This window comes from Silene latifolia, chromosome 1 (genome assembly GCF_048544455.1).
Source record: "Silene latifolia isolate original U9 population chromosome 1, ASM4854445v1, whole genome shotgun sequence".
Classification (NCBI taxonomy): Eukaryota; Viridiplantae; Streptophyta; class Magnoliopsida; order Caryophyllales; family Caryophyllaceae; genus Silene; species Silene latifolia.
In genome coordinates this window covers 18,234,356-18,249,044 of record NC_133526.1, presented here as the reverse complement: position 1 = coordinate 18,249,044, position 14,689 = coordinate 18,234,356, and the positions used below count along the sequence as shown (strand labels likewise).

Below are 14,689 nucleotides of genomic sequence, written 5' to 3'. Positions count from 1 at the left end.
TCAGCACTGTCCAATTTTCGTAAAACAGTCATAACTCACTCATTACTTGGTCGTTTTGGGCGTGTGACCTATCGTTAGAATCGTAAAAGGACAAGCTATCACCTCCAATTGGAATCACATCAAAATCATTTATGCATCTCAAGTTATAACAGTTTAAAGACAACCTCTTTATAATCGAAAAACACAACTACTTGATTTTACTTCCAAACAACTTAAACAACAACCAAGCAAACAAAACCAGTCCAAAACTCATAAAACCAGTATTCATAATCATATGTTACTATTTTCAAAAATCAAGCAACAACATCCATCATGCACATATGTTATTTAACTCATTAGTCATGTACTAACCGCATACTTTAAATTTTATAACTTTTCGTAACACAACATTCTCATACATTACAAATCCTATTTCCATGTTACTAATACAACAACATTACAAATACACTTCGTCACTTAAACATATTCATAATCACAAAATTCATATTCTCATGCAATTGCTACTCCATCTTTTCCAATCAATTCATCCATTTCCAACACATTACTCATCATTCTCATACACTTTTCTAACAATTCTAACCAACATTGTAAACCAACTATCATGCAACATGCTTTCAATCAACAACATACGAAATCACATCATCACCATCTTTTCTACACATTCCCCACTCTCAACATACATACATCCACTGATTCATGCCACACATCACTACATAGGTACACAATACACAAGGTAAACACATAGCGATCCCGACTCATATCCCATAGTGACCGGTTCAAAATTGTAGGGCGAGTTCGCGACTTTAGGACGTCTCCCAAGTCTTTGCATTAGCTCCTACAACCTTTACCCCGGGTTCATTTTAATTGACTCCCTATATTCATTGGATTCATTGGTTACACGTTTCAGGATCGTCGCTCTGATACCATTTGTAACACCCCCACACTCCAAGTGCCTTACCAGGACCACTCAGGTATAAGGATGCCACCATCTCGGTTACCCGAGGCATGATATTCATAAGACAATAACGAAACAACTTTAAAAGTAAATAAAGTTTAAAGTGATTACATAGCAATTCCAAACTGATAAAAAGAAATACAAGATTCTCAGACGGTCTACTGCTAAAACTATCAAAGCCATAAAACATCGTCTGACACAGCGGAAGACTTCTAACTGCCATGTGATGACTCATCCCAGCTATCCCATACGTGTCATATCATACCTGCTCAATAACTGATCACCACCCCCGAATGGATCACCACAATTTTTAAAACATTTAAACGGGGTCAGTACTAATCACACAATTCAATATATATAACAATAAGATAAACAGACAGCTTAACCGTCGCATATACACAATCACACCAATCCCAACAATCTCAATCACCGACTGTCCACTGGACCAGCCCTGCCAGTGGGGGACCGCAGCCGTACCCACCAAATCCCCGCTCCCCATAATGAGCGATAACCCTGTCCATTAATGTGCACATCCCTTCTGTGGCGGGTTCCACAGAAGGCGAAACTAGGGCGTGAAGCCACTCCCGCAAGTGACCCCACTCAGCCGAGGCCACGCCTCGCGAACCATCAACAACGATCACAACCACAATCACAATACAATTACTATATCAAACAACCAAACACAATACATCAACCAATATCCCATTATGGGACTAAGTAGGAAATCCTACCTGGAACAGCAACACAATCAGACGGTCTCAACAGCTGTATTAAAATTCCTCTTCTACGAATCCTCTTCCTAGCATATAATCACATAATCACTAATTACACAAAACTACCACAAATCCCCAATTCCCAAAATTAGGGTTTAACGAAACTTAATTAAATATAACAAATTCGATACATAGATCTTACCCTCGACGCAAGGATCACAAAGATGCAAAGAACGATGAAATCCGACACCTCTAGCTCCGGGATTTGTCAACAACACGGATGAATGCGAAGAACGTAACTTGAATCTCCCTTTTAATGTTATTAGGTTTGTAAAAGTGTATTATGAAAGTGACGGAAAGATTTATATATTAATCCGTGTTATTAACAAAACCCGTCGAATTATCACCCGCTAACCGAGCTACTCGATCGAGTAGCTAAGGTACTCGATCGAGTGCCCCCTTACTCGATCGAGTATCCTAGTTACTCGATCGAGTACCCAACAGGTCAGAAACTATTTTAAAACGCAACTCACCCTTACTCGACAGAGTAAGGCATACTCGATAGAGTACCCAAAGACTCATAAATACGGAGTATTACAGTACGGGTTCTCCCAAAGCTATTATTACTACTCTCTTTTTACTTATGTTAAAGATGCGGTACGGCTCCATGTCTTGATATATGTGGATGATTTTAATTGTTTCTGGAAATGACTTACCTTCCCTTGTCGCCTTCAAAGCTTATTTACACAAATGCTTCCATATGAAAGATTTGGGTGATTTAAAATATTTTCTTGGCATCGAAGTAGCTCGTAATTCCGATGGTCTTTTCTTGTGCCAACGCAAATATACACTTGACATTATTAATGAAATTGGCCTTCTCGGGTGTAAACCCTCTCCTACTCCGCTTGAGCAACATCATCAACTTGGGCGTAGCGGGAGCAAGTTTCTTACCAACCCCGAGCGATATCGAAGATTGGTGGGTCGTTTGGTATACTTGGCTGTCACTCGTCCGGACCTTACTTACACGGTCCACATTTTGTCTCAGTTCATGAGTGCACCCCGAGAGGACCATTGGCATGCCGCGCTACGGACCGTTCGGTATCTTAAAGGTACCCCAGGGCAGGGTATTTTGTTGTCTTCCCGTTCCGATATGAAATTATCTGGCTGGTGTGATTCGGATTGGGGTAAGTGTCCCGAGAGTCGCCGTTCTTTATCCGGTTGGCTTGTTTATTTTGGTTCCTCTCCTGTGGCGTGGAAGACCAAAAAACAGCTTACTGTCTCGCTGTCCTCAGCTGAGGCCGAATATCGAGCACTTCGTGCCATTACTAGCGAAATTAAGTGGCTTACATGCCTCTTAAGAGATTTGGGCGTGACACATTCGGCTCCCGTGAAAATTTTCGGCGACAATAAGTCAGCCTTGCACATTGCACATAACCCGGTCTTTCATGAGCGTACCAAGCATAAAGAGATCGGCTGTCATTTTGTTCGGGATGCTATTAAAGATGGCCTTATTGCTCCTTCTTATGCTCCTACTACGGTTCAACTTGCTGATGTGCTTACTAAAGCCCTTGGAGTTTCTCAGTTTCAGTTATTAGTCCGCAAGTTGGGCATCGTTAATCTATATGCTCCCACTTGAGGGGAGTAATAGATTAGCATTATTAGCCTTAATAATAAGCTTTATCATTTAATAGCATTATTTGCATATGGCTGTGTTTGTGGAAAGCCAAGTGATTGGCATTCCTTTGTTCGGTTTCAACATGTACTATAAATTGGTTCCAAAGAATAAAATGAAGACACAGAGTTTTATCCTAATTGTGTTTAACATAGACGGATATATCCGTCTAAAGTGAAAGACAGGTCAAATATGTTTAAAGTTGTGACATTTTTGGGCCTCACCATACAACTTGTTGCTGTCTTATCCTTGGAGTGGGTGAATATTTGGCCCGTCTATAACTATAAACGGATAACAAACATTCTGATTGGGTCAATTTGGATGCAGGTCGAGTCGGGTCATGCAGTCGGGGCAGTTTTGTCTGATATATATGGTCTACCGTCTACGGATGCTCGGTATTTAATTAAGAAACGGAAAAAAGAGTCAAGAATTGTACTTGCATTATTCTTGACAAACACTTCTCGGAACATAAATCCCTAATCTTTACCTCGAATTCCAACTTTGTTAAAAAAAATTCCGATACCCTAAAATCTTAACTCTTAACTACAATGGGTTCCGGTGTGTTTCTACATACTTTTGATGATTTAATTTTATTTATAATTCAATTTAATTATATTTTTTTTAGCAATTATCATGATTTTTTGATGATTATATCGTTTATACAATGTCTATGCTGCAGATGCAGATATGGAAGATTACGGGTTTGAGTACTCCGACGAAGACGCTGATGAACAAGATGTTGATATTGAGAATCAATACTATAATTCCAAAGGTTGCTTCTTTTGATTTTATTTGGTTCTTAATTACTTGAATGTGTTTTAGGGTTTTAATTATTTGCTATAATTTGATGCTGTTGTGCTGTAAACATTCATCGATGCGTTTCAAGTATCGTTTTAATTATTTGTTATAATTTGAGAATCAATACTGTAATTCCAAAAGAATTGGTATTTATGTTGACAGAAGTTACTACGCCATAATATTGTATTGCCTAATTGTAGTGTTACGCGACTCGTGTCACCAATTGTAGCTGGTTTTGCTATTGGGTGCCTGTTTATGTTGTTTGAGGAAAGTATGTTTCGATATTAAGCGGTGAACAGATACTTGCAGTAGATGCCGCCTTCCCCACTAGCTTTGAAAATTTTGATTTTTTAGCTAGTTACTCTAGTGCATTACTAATTTTCTCCTTAAATCTCGAGGTAGACACTTTAAACTTCTTGCTCTTCCATTGGTGGTGCGGAATCTTCAGTGTTGGCAGGATAAGCAGGAATGTTTTGTACTTTTATTCGTTAGATTGATACCTCGTATTCGAGAGGCCTACTTTGTTTGTTGGGCGGAGGTACTGCGTGTGCCTTCCTAGTTGCTCAGTTACATCAATGCAATGCTGGTTTTGATTGTTACTCGTAACATACAATCTATTTCCTTTGTTTGAGTTTTGAAATACGAATACTCTTCTAATTCCCCCTAAGATCTAATTCTTTTTTTTTTTGTCGACACTTGTCAATGCGGGATTACTGTTCGAGTTAATATTGTAAAAATTGACAGTACAAGTAAACTCGCCCTTGGTTTCTATAGATTGTTCATTATTTGTGTGTTTTCACTTTTGTGGCAGAGGATGTGTAGTATGGGTATTTTATGGATATCCATTTACCCTGGTAGTTTCTTTTTTGCTTCTTTTGGTTATAGTAGCACGTGCTTTCACACATGTCCTCTTTTCTCTAGTTTAAAAAATCTTCAATATTGTGTTAACTTGGGCTCCTCGTACATCTTGGAGTTTGATAAGTGCGTTTTTGGATTGTAATTTTCAAGGCTGATACCTGGCTTATTTCACTTGTTTCAGGATTGGTTGAATCTGATCCCGAAGGTGCACTTGCTGGCTTTGCAGAGGTAGTTAGCATGGAACCAGAGAAGGCTGATTGGTGAGCTATAAAAGATCATTTTTTATTCAAGAATTGCGTGTTAAATATGTTATGGAACTACTTGTATAGGAAGTAGATATAGGCTCAAAGCCTCTATTGATTTAAGTTAGACGTGTCAAGGAAAAGTAATAGTGTTATGATCCTATCTAGAAGTGGGTGTTGAATGGATGTTATTTATTCTATGGGTGATATCACAGCTGGCATTTTGAACGAAGTAGTGGGTAATAGTGTTGTGCATGAATGAATAGAACCTAAAAGTTAACTTGGTTTATCACTTGTTTGACTTTTGACTGTTACCTACGATACTATCTAAAAGTTAATATTTATTCCAGCCTTCCATGCTTCTAGCTTGTTATAGAGGGTTATGGGTTTTTGATCAAACATAGAAGAATTTTTTTATGCTACCGTAATGCCACATCACTTTTGTTACCCTCTCACGTAATAATAATATACTCTGTAAAAAAGGTGGGAATGTGGGATGTTATAAAAACGATAGACTACCTAAAATACTGGAACCTGATTGGTTGCTTACACCGCATCAGATATGTTACCGAAGGATAAATAGTTTTCTGTGACATATATTCATACTGCTAGTGTTTCATATATAATTTTGTAATATTTTACCTAATGACACTCATATTTTAGGGGATTTAAAGCATTAAAGCAAACTGTGAAGCTGTATTACAAGTTAGGAAAGTATAAAGAGATGCTGGAAGCGTACAGAGAGATGTTAACTTACATAAAATCTGCAGTGACTAGAAATTATAGTGAGAAGTGTATCAACAGCATTATGGATTTTGTTTCTGGGTCAGCAAGCCACAATTTTGATCTCCTGCAAGAGTTCTACCAGACGACCTTGAAAGCTCTTGAAGAGGCCAAGAATGAGGTTAGGAGTACAAGATACTTGTTCTAGGCTATTGGTGTATTGTGAATATTTCCTGCTCACTGTCTTGTTTTATTGATTGTCAGAGACTATGGTTTAAAACTAATCTAAAGCTTTGCAACATTTGGTTCGACATGGGAGAGTATGGGCGAATGAACAAGGTATTGTGATTTTTTTTTCCTGTTCTATTTGGTCAGTACAAATATGTAGGCTTTGCTTTTAACCTTTTCTTTTTGTTTAAATCTTTAAAAGATCCTGAAGGAACTCCACAAATCATGTCAAAAGGAAGATGGCACTGATGATCAGAAAAAAGGAACCCAGCTGTTGGAAGTTTATGCAATAGAAATCCAAATGTATACTGAGACCAAGAACAATAAGAAACTCAAGGTGGACCATCTTTGACTTACTTTTGTCTTTTGACTCTTTCTTTGCATGTACTTGTAGGCGTGGTAGACTTGTAGCTAGCTTCTGTAGTGACTAAAGGGTATGGAAGGTCGTCGTTGTCTTTCGCGTGTCATAGTATAGTCGGAATGTTTTGGGTAAAAAGGCTCGGTGGAGTAGAAAAGGAAATAAGGAGATGTGTGCTTGTATTGTTAAGCAATCAGTGCTATGTGAAGTAATCATATCTGTATCATGAAGAGTATTATGATAAAATAAACTAAGGCATAACTTTCGCTTCTAGGATTGTGGACGATATTGTCTAGATCGTGCATCTTGATTATTGCTTCCTGTCTGAAGAACTTCACAATTTGATTACTCTCTATACCTTAACTTCTGCTAACTTTTGGTTTAGTTATTTCAGACTGTAAACGCATTAGTGTGTTGTCGACTAATATGATTTATTTTCTGAAATGTGAGTAAAACGATACAGTATGATCTTTACATCTGTGAATATGTGCTCTTCTGTGTGTTGTATATGGTGTACCCATGATGAACTCTCAAGTATTCTGGCCTTTTCCATTCGTACTCTCTCTTTATTTATTTCAGAACTTGCTCTAGCACTTCACTTCAGTAATCAACTATGGCCTTTCTACTGTAACTTTAGTCGTCAAATTCATGAGCTTCTCACACTATCTCCTGAATATTGTGTATTAAATTGCAGCAATTGTACCAGAAGGCTCTCACCGTAAAGTCAGCTATACCACATCCGAGGATAATGGGAATAATTCATGAATGTGGTGGGAAAATGCACATGGCAGAACGTCAGTGGGCAGAAGCAGCCACTGATTTTTTCGAGGCCTTTAAGAACTATGATGAAGCTGGGAACCAAAGGAGGATCCAGTGCCTGAAGTATGTAACAAAGTCACCCTTAACGTTCTTTTTATTACTTCACATTTCAGATTTGTGGCCATACCTGTGTTATTGCATGGATAGGGAATTAATTTCTTGCTTGTTGCTTGCCAATCCGACATTCTCATAGCGGAGACACAATGACTGTCATACATTACAAAAGTAAATGAAGGGATAGGTGTATGAAGTATATAGTATGGTTTTTAACGATTATATGCCTTATGTCTATCATTTCTCCATTTCACTTTTTTTGTTTCCATATTTTTTCGTCTTGTCGATGTGCCGTCATAATCGTATCCTCATTATAGGACAAGGCGGACCTTGTGTCACCAAATTTGAATCAGGGAGAGTCCGACGAACTAGAGTAGCATAGACGATGCCTTTATCATGCTCTTGCATTTTCTTGTTGTACTTCTTTAATGTTTTTTTATCGTTTTTAGCATCATGCCAAACTATGATCTTCAAGGATAGGCTATCGTTTAGAAAATGAAACAGAAGCGGTGTTTTAAAGAATTCAAACTGGATGGTCTGGCTAAAAGCGACTAGATACAATATTACACTTGTAATAGGGGACGTGATTGTAGCTCTTATAAGGGCCTATGCACCATTAAGTACGGCTAGATGCAGTAGACATGAATTTTGGGAGATTCAGTAGAGGTGATCTAACGGATGCCTTTTGCTGGTGTTTTCCAACATAAACGTGGGCTCTAGTCGTGTTATCTCCGAGAGCATTCATGGAGGTTGCGGTTTTGGGAAGAAATATAATGAAATGATATCTTGGGAACTTGTATCTGACAAATGACTTGGTTTAAAGAATCACTGGTTTGAGAAAAGAAACTTTTACTTAGTGAGATAGATGAGTGAAGGTGGTGGTGTGAGTACGATACCTCAACATAAACTATTGGTTCTTGATTCTCGAGATAGGAAGCCTTAGGGTGAAAATCAGAAGTACATCAGAGAATCAGCTGCTGAACTTTCATGGAGAACTAGCACGTCTAGCATTATTATTGTGGTTATAATGACTACTAGTGGACATATTGTGTAATATGTGCATGAATATAGATTCATGTCCTTACAATCTTTTTTCGTATTTTGCTTCAAATTTTAACAACTCTTTCTTCTTTCTTCCCCTCTCTTCATTTTTTTTACCTTACACTGATAGGTCCATATCTGGATAAATAAAAAAAATAAAATAAAAACTATAGGTCCATTCATGTTAGCCATCCCTAAATATTTTCGGGACTAAGTGGTTGTTTGGTTCATAGAGGAATTAAAATTTCCTAGGAAGTTATTCCCTAATTCATGTGAATTTCTAGAAATTGTTTAGTTACTTATGTGGGAAATTGAGTTCCACATGAATTGTCAGTTACCTAGACGGGGTAGGTAAGCCAATTCTTCCATTATGTGGGAATTCAGAATTCATATGAAGTTTCAATTACTACATTTTTTGGCAGCCAAACAATCTCCTTAGTCACAGTTGCTACAATTCCCATTTCATGAAATCTGTCGAGGCAACCAACCAACCACTAATTTTTAAATTTTTTTTGGGTTTCAATCTACCAAAGTTGGTTGGTGTGAGTTCCTTGACTCTTGCGAATCGCCAAACTTGGGAGGGGTCTATCCATTAAGTTGTCTTCAGTACCTCGAAGTAGATTGCCCCAGGTGTCGGTAGGGGATACTCCTGGTCATCACCAAATAAAAAATTCAAACACAGTTTTTAAAAATAGAATTACCTAGCAATATTCTTAAATTTTGAAGTCAAATAACAAATTTGTGTACATTGAACCATTGATGTTGTCTTTGGCTTCTAGTGATGATATGCCACTTTCTTGCCTAACATTGTCATTCTTTTCTTTATCTCAGATATTTGGTTCTTGCTAACATGTTGATGGAATCCGAGGTCAATCCTTTTGATGGACAGGAGGCAAAGCCGTATGTTGTTTTGTCTTTTCCCTCGGTGTGTGGCATTGTGATTTGTGAGCTCTATGATTTGTGTTTGCTGACTTGAAGCTTTATTACAGATATAAGAATGATCCTGAAATTTTGGCAATGACAAATTTGATAGCTGCTTATCAACGAAATGAAATTCTCGAGTTTGAGAAGATTCTGAAGGTCTGGGTGATTAGCCATCCCTTTCTTAGCACTTCGGTTCTATATATATTACCTTGCTGTTTTAGTTCTCTTACGAAGCACCGATTTTGATGATTCAGAGTAACAGAAGAACAATTATGGATGATCCCTTCATTCGAAATTACATTGAAGACCTCTTGAAAAACATCAGAACTCAAGTGTTGCTCAAGTTGATTAAACCTTACACGAGAATCAGAATACCTTTTATATCCAAGGTAAAATAAGCGTTCCTGATACCATTTTTTTTATTCACAGTGGCTGTGTTGTACCCAATTGCTTCATTCTTTTGCTTGTGTATGGAGTATTTTTAAGTTCATATTCGTTCCGTGGTATTATCAATGGTGTTGTGATCAAATTTGGATGGCGTACAGGAGCTTAATGTGCCAGAGCAAGATGTTGAGCAGTTATTGGTGTCGCTAATATTGGACAACCGAGTACAAGGATACATTGACCAAGTCAACAGGTTACTGGAACGTAGCGACCGGTAAATATTTCTACTATTATTGGTGCTTTTGGAGATGAACCACACTGTTATATGATTCTTGCATACCTGACTGCTTTAATAATATATCACAGGTCGAAGGGAATGAAGAAGTATACAGCTATTGACAAATGGAGCACACAACTCAAGTCATTATATCAAACGGTTAACAATCGGGTTGGTTGAGAATTGAGATTTAGGACTTTGTATGCTTGCTATTTAGTTTCTGGTGGATCTCGTTCTCATACAAAGGTTGCCGGAGTCTAGGTGTACTTTTTGTTTGGCTTCTTTCAGTCGAGTTACATATGAATTTGAGCACCAACGTTATCACACACACTGATATTCCCATGGTATGTTTCATCTGCGGATTACTATGCGTAGGTAATTTTTGGCGCAATTTGGAAGTGGTATCGGTTTGGTTCGGTGCAAGTACAGGTTGCTTGGTTTTGCTAGTTTTGTTTGTGTAAAGTTCCCAAATGTCAAGGTCATCGGCAAATTGGGTGAGAATTCTGTTTTCCTAACTACGACTGCATTGTGAGATTTCTCTGAAACACAGAACAGTTTATATTCCTGTCAAGCAAGATTACACACAATTTCATAAAATTCCAGCAAGTCTCGAACTACTTGCCCAGAAAACTTGATGAGACGGGGAATTCTGAAGAAGACCAACGGCCAGCCTGTTGATGTTCCTGAGTAACCTTGAAAACATCTTGCAAACACCTCTGAAGAAGACCAACGGCCAGCCTGTTGCTAACATCCACAATAAACTTGCGAGATACCTGATATACAGATGATCCAGCTCTCTTTGCAGGATAACTCGGACTTGCAAATCTCACACTGTATGCAAGTTTTCTTCAATAGAAACAAAAAACGAGAAAGTAGTGGCTTTTACAAATCATATTATGAATGATTCGATTGGCGTCACTAATGTTTGTTTGAATCTTAAACATGCAAGCAATGAAAAATCAACGTGCACCGTGCACGAGTAATTCCCGACAAGCTTCAAAATGATTAGTGATTGGCCTGGATTGGATTTTACGAGATTTAAATCTGATCCACTTATTTATTGGATCATCACGCCCACGTCAACACCCACACCCAATAACAATAACAAAACATAAAAGGGTATTAGAGCCCATAGTTAAAACAACCTAGGCATGCTGCAAGAAGATTCGAAAAACTGGGTCAATAACTTGCAGCAAGAGAGGTCTAGACTGCTTTAAAAATGGTCATCGCGGTGACCGGTTCAAAACTAAAAGGGCTATAAGCCGAATTAAAGACGTCTTTCTAACGGAGTTAAGGAGGCTCTTAATAGTTTCTACCCGAGGTTCATTTTATTAGTCACATACTAGTTTCATTAGATTCATTAGTTTCATGTCCTAGGATCGTTCACACTGATACCACTTTGTAACACCCCCATTTATCCAGGAGTTTTTAGCAAGACATTCCCAAATAAATAGAACTGTTACTATCTTGGTTGCCCGAGATAGTGAATAACAAATATAATAATACAAAGGTATTTTAAGTAAATAACATAATTAATACCTCAGGTGGCCTTTATTACAATTCAACTGTATTAAATAACTTAAAAATTATATTACAAATGAATAATAACTCAAGGTCTTTAAAGTAACATCGGGTGAACTATGTAGATGTGATAGCTAGACTCCAATATTGCCGCCACTCTCACGCCCCAAATCCCCACCAAGCATCCAGCACAACAACTAATCCAAACCTGTTATTTCATCTGCTCCCCATTCGATCGGAAGTGTCATCAAATGGATCATAACAGGTAACAATTAGTAAAAGTTGGGTGACAATTTTTACACAAGACACAAACACGTCGACCAAAAAGATCGAGTAGGAATAACTAAACAATGCTTAGCAATTATTGATCAACACCTGCAATAGAGAGCATGATAAAAACAACAAGCATTCACCACACCACTATCCACGCCACTCACGTCGTGGCTCACGCAACACATACACTACTACACATTGTGCATGGGTCTGCAGGACCACGGACCACCCGAACACCGTCGTTCCTTGCATACCAAGTCATGCCAAGTCTGCAGATCCGCAACTCTTTCACATCCCCGTGCCTGACCTACCAAAACATCACAACAATTGTCAACAACAACCAAACTCCTCCTCCAATAACAAGGTTATCACAATTATAATTCAACAACAATATTTGACAATAATGATACATTCATGAAGTAACCATCACCTAGATAATACAACAACAACAATACTTCTTATAAATCTGTCTCAACATGTTCAACAACAACAATTAATCAATACTTGTTAAGATAGATTAGTTAAACCTACTTTTTAGCAAAACCTCAATTAAACAAGCAATTAACCACTTAGAATTGTTCCTCCACAAATCCCTCACCTACTCAAGACATAATTTACATATAATCACAATCTATGCATATTACTCAAATTAACATAGAAAACTACCAAAGTTAACCCCCGAAAATCACCCCTACACACGACCTACCTTACGACCACCTAGGTCTCAGCCGTCAAACAACCACCACGGCGGACAACGGTGGTCATTGGTGGTCAAGGGCAATCGTGGGGTGATCAACGGTGTCACGGGTCAATTATCAAACGTAAATTCATTAATTAAAAGCGAGATTAGTTTACTTACGGTATTAGATCTAAGGCAAGGATGAAGAATTGAAAGCTCTCTCTCTCTCTCTCTCTCTCTCTCTCTCTCTCTCTCTCTCTCTCTCTCTAATATTTTAGGACTCTTTGAATTTGTGAATAAAGCGTTCTTAGTTGGATGAAGGGAAGTATTTATATAGTTTGTGAGTGGTGAAAGAATCCATGATATAATAAATAATAAATAAATAAATAAATTGGAATTAAGTAAGCTTAGATAGCGTCCAGACCCAATACACCTTGCCCCTTCCATACTCCTAAACAGCCAGTCCCCTCTTCTCCCCTTTTTTAAGGTTATAGCTAGTCTACTATAACTTAACTGTAACACCTCTTCTTACCCGGCCAAGGTAATTGGGAGATGTTACCTTCTCGGTTTCCCGAGGCGGTGAATCGGAGATACAATAAAGAAACACTTATTATAAATGACAAGTTTAGTGATTACAAACCATTAACTAATAAATAAATACAACTCATGGCTACTATACTCATCTAACTAACTACACTCGTCTCGTGACTTATCAAGCTCGTCTCGTCTCCCACATACTATCCAAATAACCTGTACTTAACTTGTTCCCCATATGACCAAAGGACATCATAGGTGATAATTACACAGACACACAAACGTCGGTTTCAATAAACAAATAAAGTGCGACACGACTCAAGTGTGTGAATATGCAACATGACTACTAATATGAATAAACCACTATCAACAACCACCACCACGGTATCGGGAAACGCTCAAACATACCGACAACCACACTGGTACCGGGACACGCCCAGACATACCGATAACCACACTGATACCGGGACACGCCCAGACATACCGATAATCAGAAACAAGTACCGGGACACGCCCAGACGTACCGGGTCCGGAAGCTAACCGGATCCCCTACCAGACGTCGTGTCTCAACCACACGAGTCCTTCCGTAACTCAAGCCATTAACGTGCACATCCCTCTTAGAGTGGGAAGCTCCAAGAGGCGACTTAAGCGTAAGACGGTCTCCCAACCGTCTTACGTCTCCTCAATAACCAAGTAACACCACCAATGATCTCCAACACAACACAACAATGACCATACATGGAAAATGCAACACAATACCAATTATATGACTCATGATGAACTCCCTCCCAATATTTCATAGATAAAACTTCCTCAAAGACCAACTTGTTATCCCAATCGACTCATACATAAAAATGATGATGCAAGACACATAAATATGCACACAAAAATATTGAAACCAAGTAGGATAAACCTACCTTTTAGCATACTCCATAAGCTAATCCAAGACAACAAGAATCCATCTCATAAAACCGTCTCATCCTACAATTATCACATAATAACTATCATAATACATCCTAATATATTATACAATACAAAATCCCTTATTATTACCCTCTAATTACCGATAAACACATACTAATTGCTAATTAATCAACCCAATTGAAAACCCCCAAAAGTTAGGGTTCATAAGACTAGAAAAGGGTAGATCTTAACTTACAAATAAAGAGGAAGGAAGGATGAAGGTGAGCAATCCACTAAACCAAGCTTGAATCCCCTAATATGGTGTTTGTGAGGGTTTTAGAGAGAAGGGAGAGAGTTTGGAGAGATAAGGAAGAAGATAAAAATGATTTTAGGGTTAGGGAAGAAAGAGTTTAATCCCGTGTTCTAAACAGCGTTACTCAATCGAGTGGCGAGTCCACTCGGTCGATAGTCGGTCCACTCGGTCGAGTGAACCTCTAGTGCGACGCAGTTCTCAGCAATGACCAGTTTTCGTAAAACAGTCATATCTCACTCGTCTCTTGGTCATTTTGGGCGTGTGACCTACCGTTGGAATCGTAAGAGAACAAGATATCACCTCCAATTGAAATCACATCAATACCATATCTAGATCTCAAGTTATGACAGTTTTAAGACGACCCTTCTATAGGCGGACAATATAACAACTCCACTAAGTCTAGTATAGGTTATACTCCAC

General features: G+C 38.3%; 1 protein-coding gene and 1 long non-coding RNA gene across 2 annotated transcripts; one reads left to right on the top strand and one right to left on the bottom strand.

The window, feature by feature from the left end:
• The first annotated feature begins 3,734 nt into the window (after nucleotides 1–3,734).
• On the top strand, nucleotides 3,735–10,469 carry LOC141600442 (COP9 signalosome complex subunit 2). The gene is made up of 12 exons (XM_074420680.1): nucleotides 3,735–3,898; nucleotides 4,020–4,112; nucleotides 5,178–5,256; nucleotides 5,902–6,142; nucleotides 6,226–6,300; nucleotides 6,392–6,526; nucleotides 7,242–7,429; nucleotides 9,293–9,361; nucleotides 9,451–9,541; nucleotides 9,640–9,774; nucleotides 9,931–10,043; nucleotides 10,136–10,469. The coding sequence occupies exons 1-12, from the start codon at nucleotides 3,889–3,891 to the stop codon at nucleotides 10,224–10,226; spliced, it is 1,320 nt and encodes a 439-aa protein (XP_074276781.1). The 5' UTR covers nucleotides 3,735–3,888; the 3' UTR covers nucleotides 10,227–10,469.
• Nucleotides 10,470–11,499: 1,030 nt separating this feature from the next.
• On the bottom strand, nucleotides 11,500–12,770 carry LOC141653741 (uncharacterized). Its single transcript, XR_012547511.1, has 2 exons — nucleotides 12,700–12,770; nucleotides 11,500–12,147 (listed from the first exon to the last, which is right to left on the bottom strand). It is a non-coding gene; the product is annotated as an uncharacterized LOC141653741 (long non-coding RNA).
• Between the last annotated feature and the right edge of the window lie 1,919 nt (nucleotides 12,771–14,689).

Bases quoted from the DNA above. Each gene is read 5' to 3' on its own strand.
- LOC141600442 (XM_074420680.1), top strand. The intron at 6,143-6,225 runs GTTAGGAGTACA...ATTGATTGTCAG, and splicing joins TTGAAGAGGCCAAGAATGAG to AGACTATGGTTTAAAACTAA. The intron at 9,362-9,450 runs GTATGTTGTTTT...GCTTTATTACAG, and splicing joins GATGGACAGGAGGCAAAGCC to ATATAAGAATGATCCTGAAA.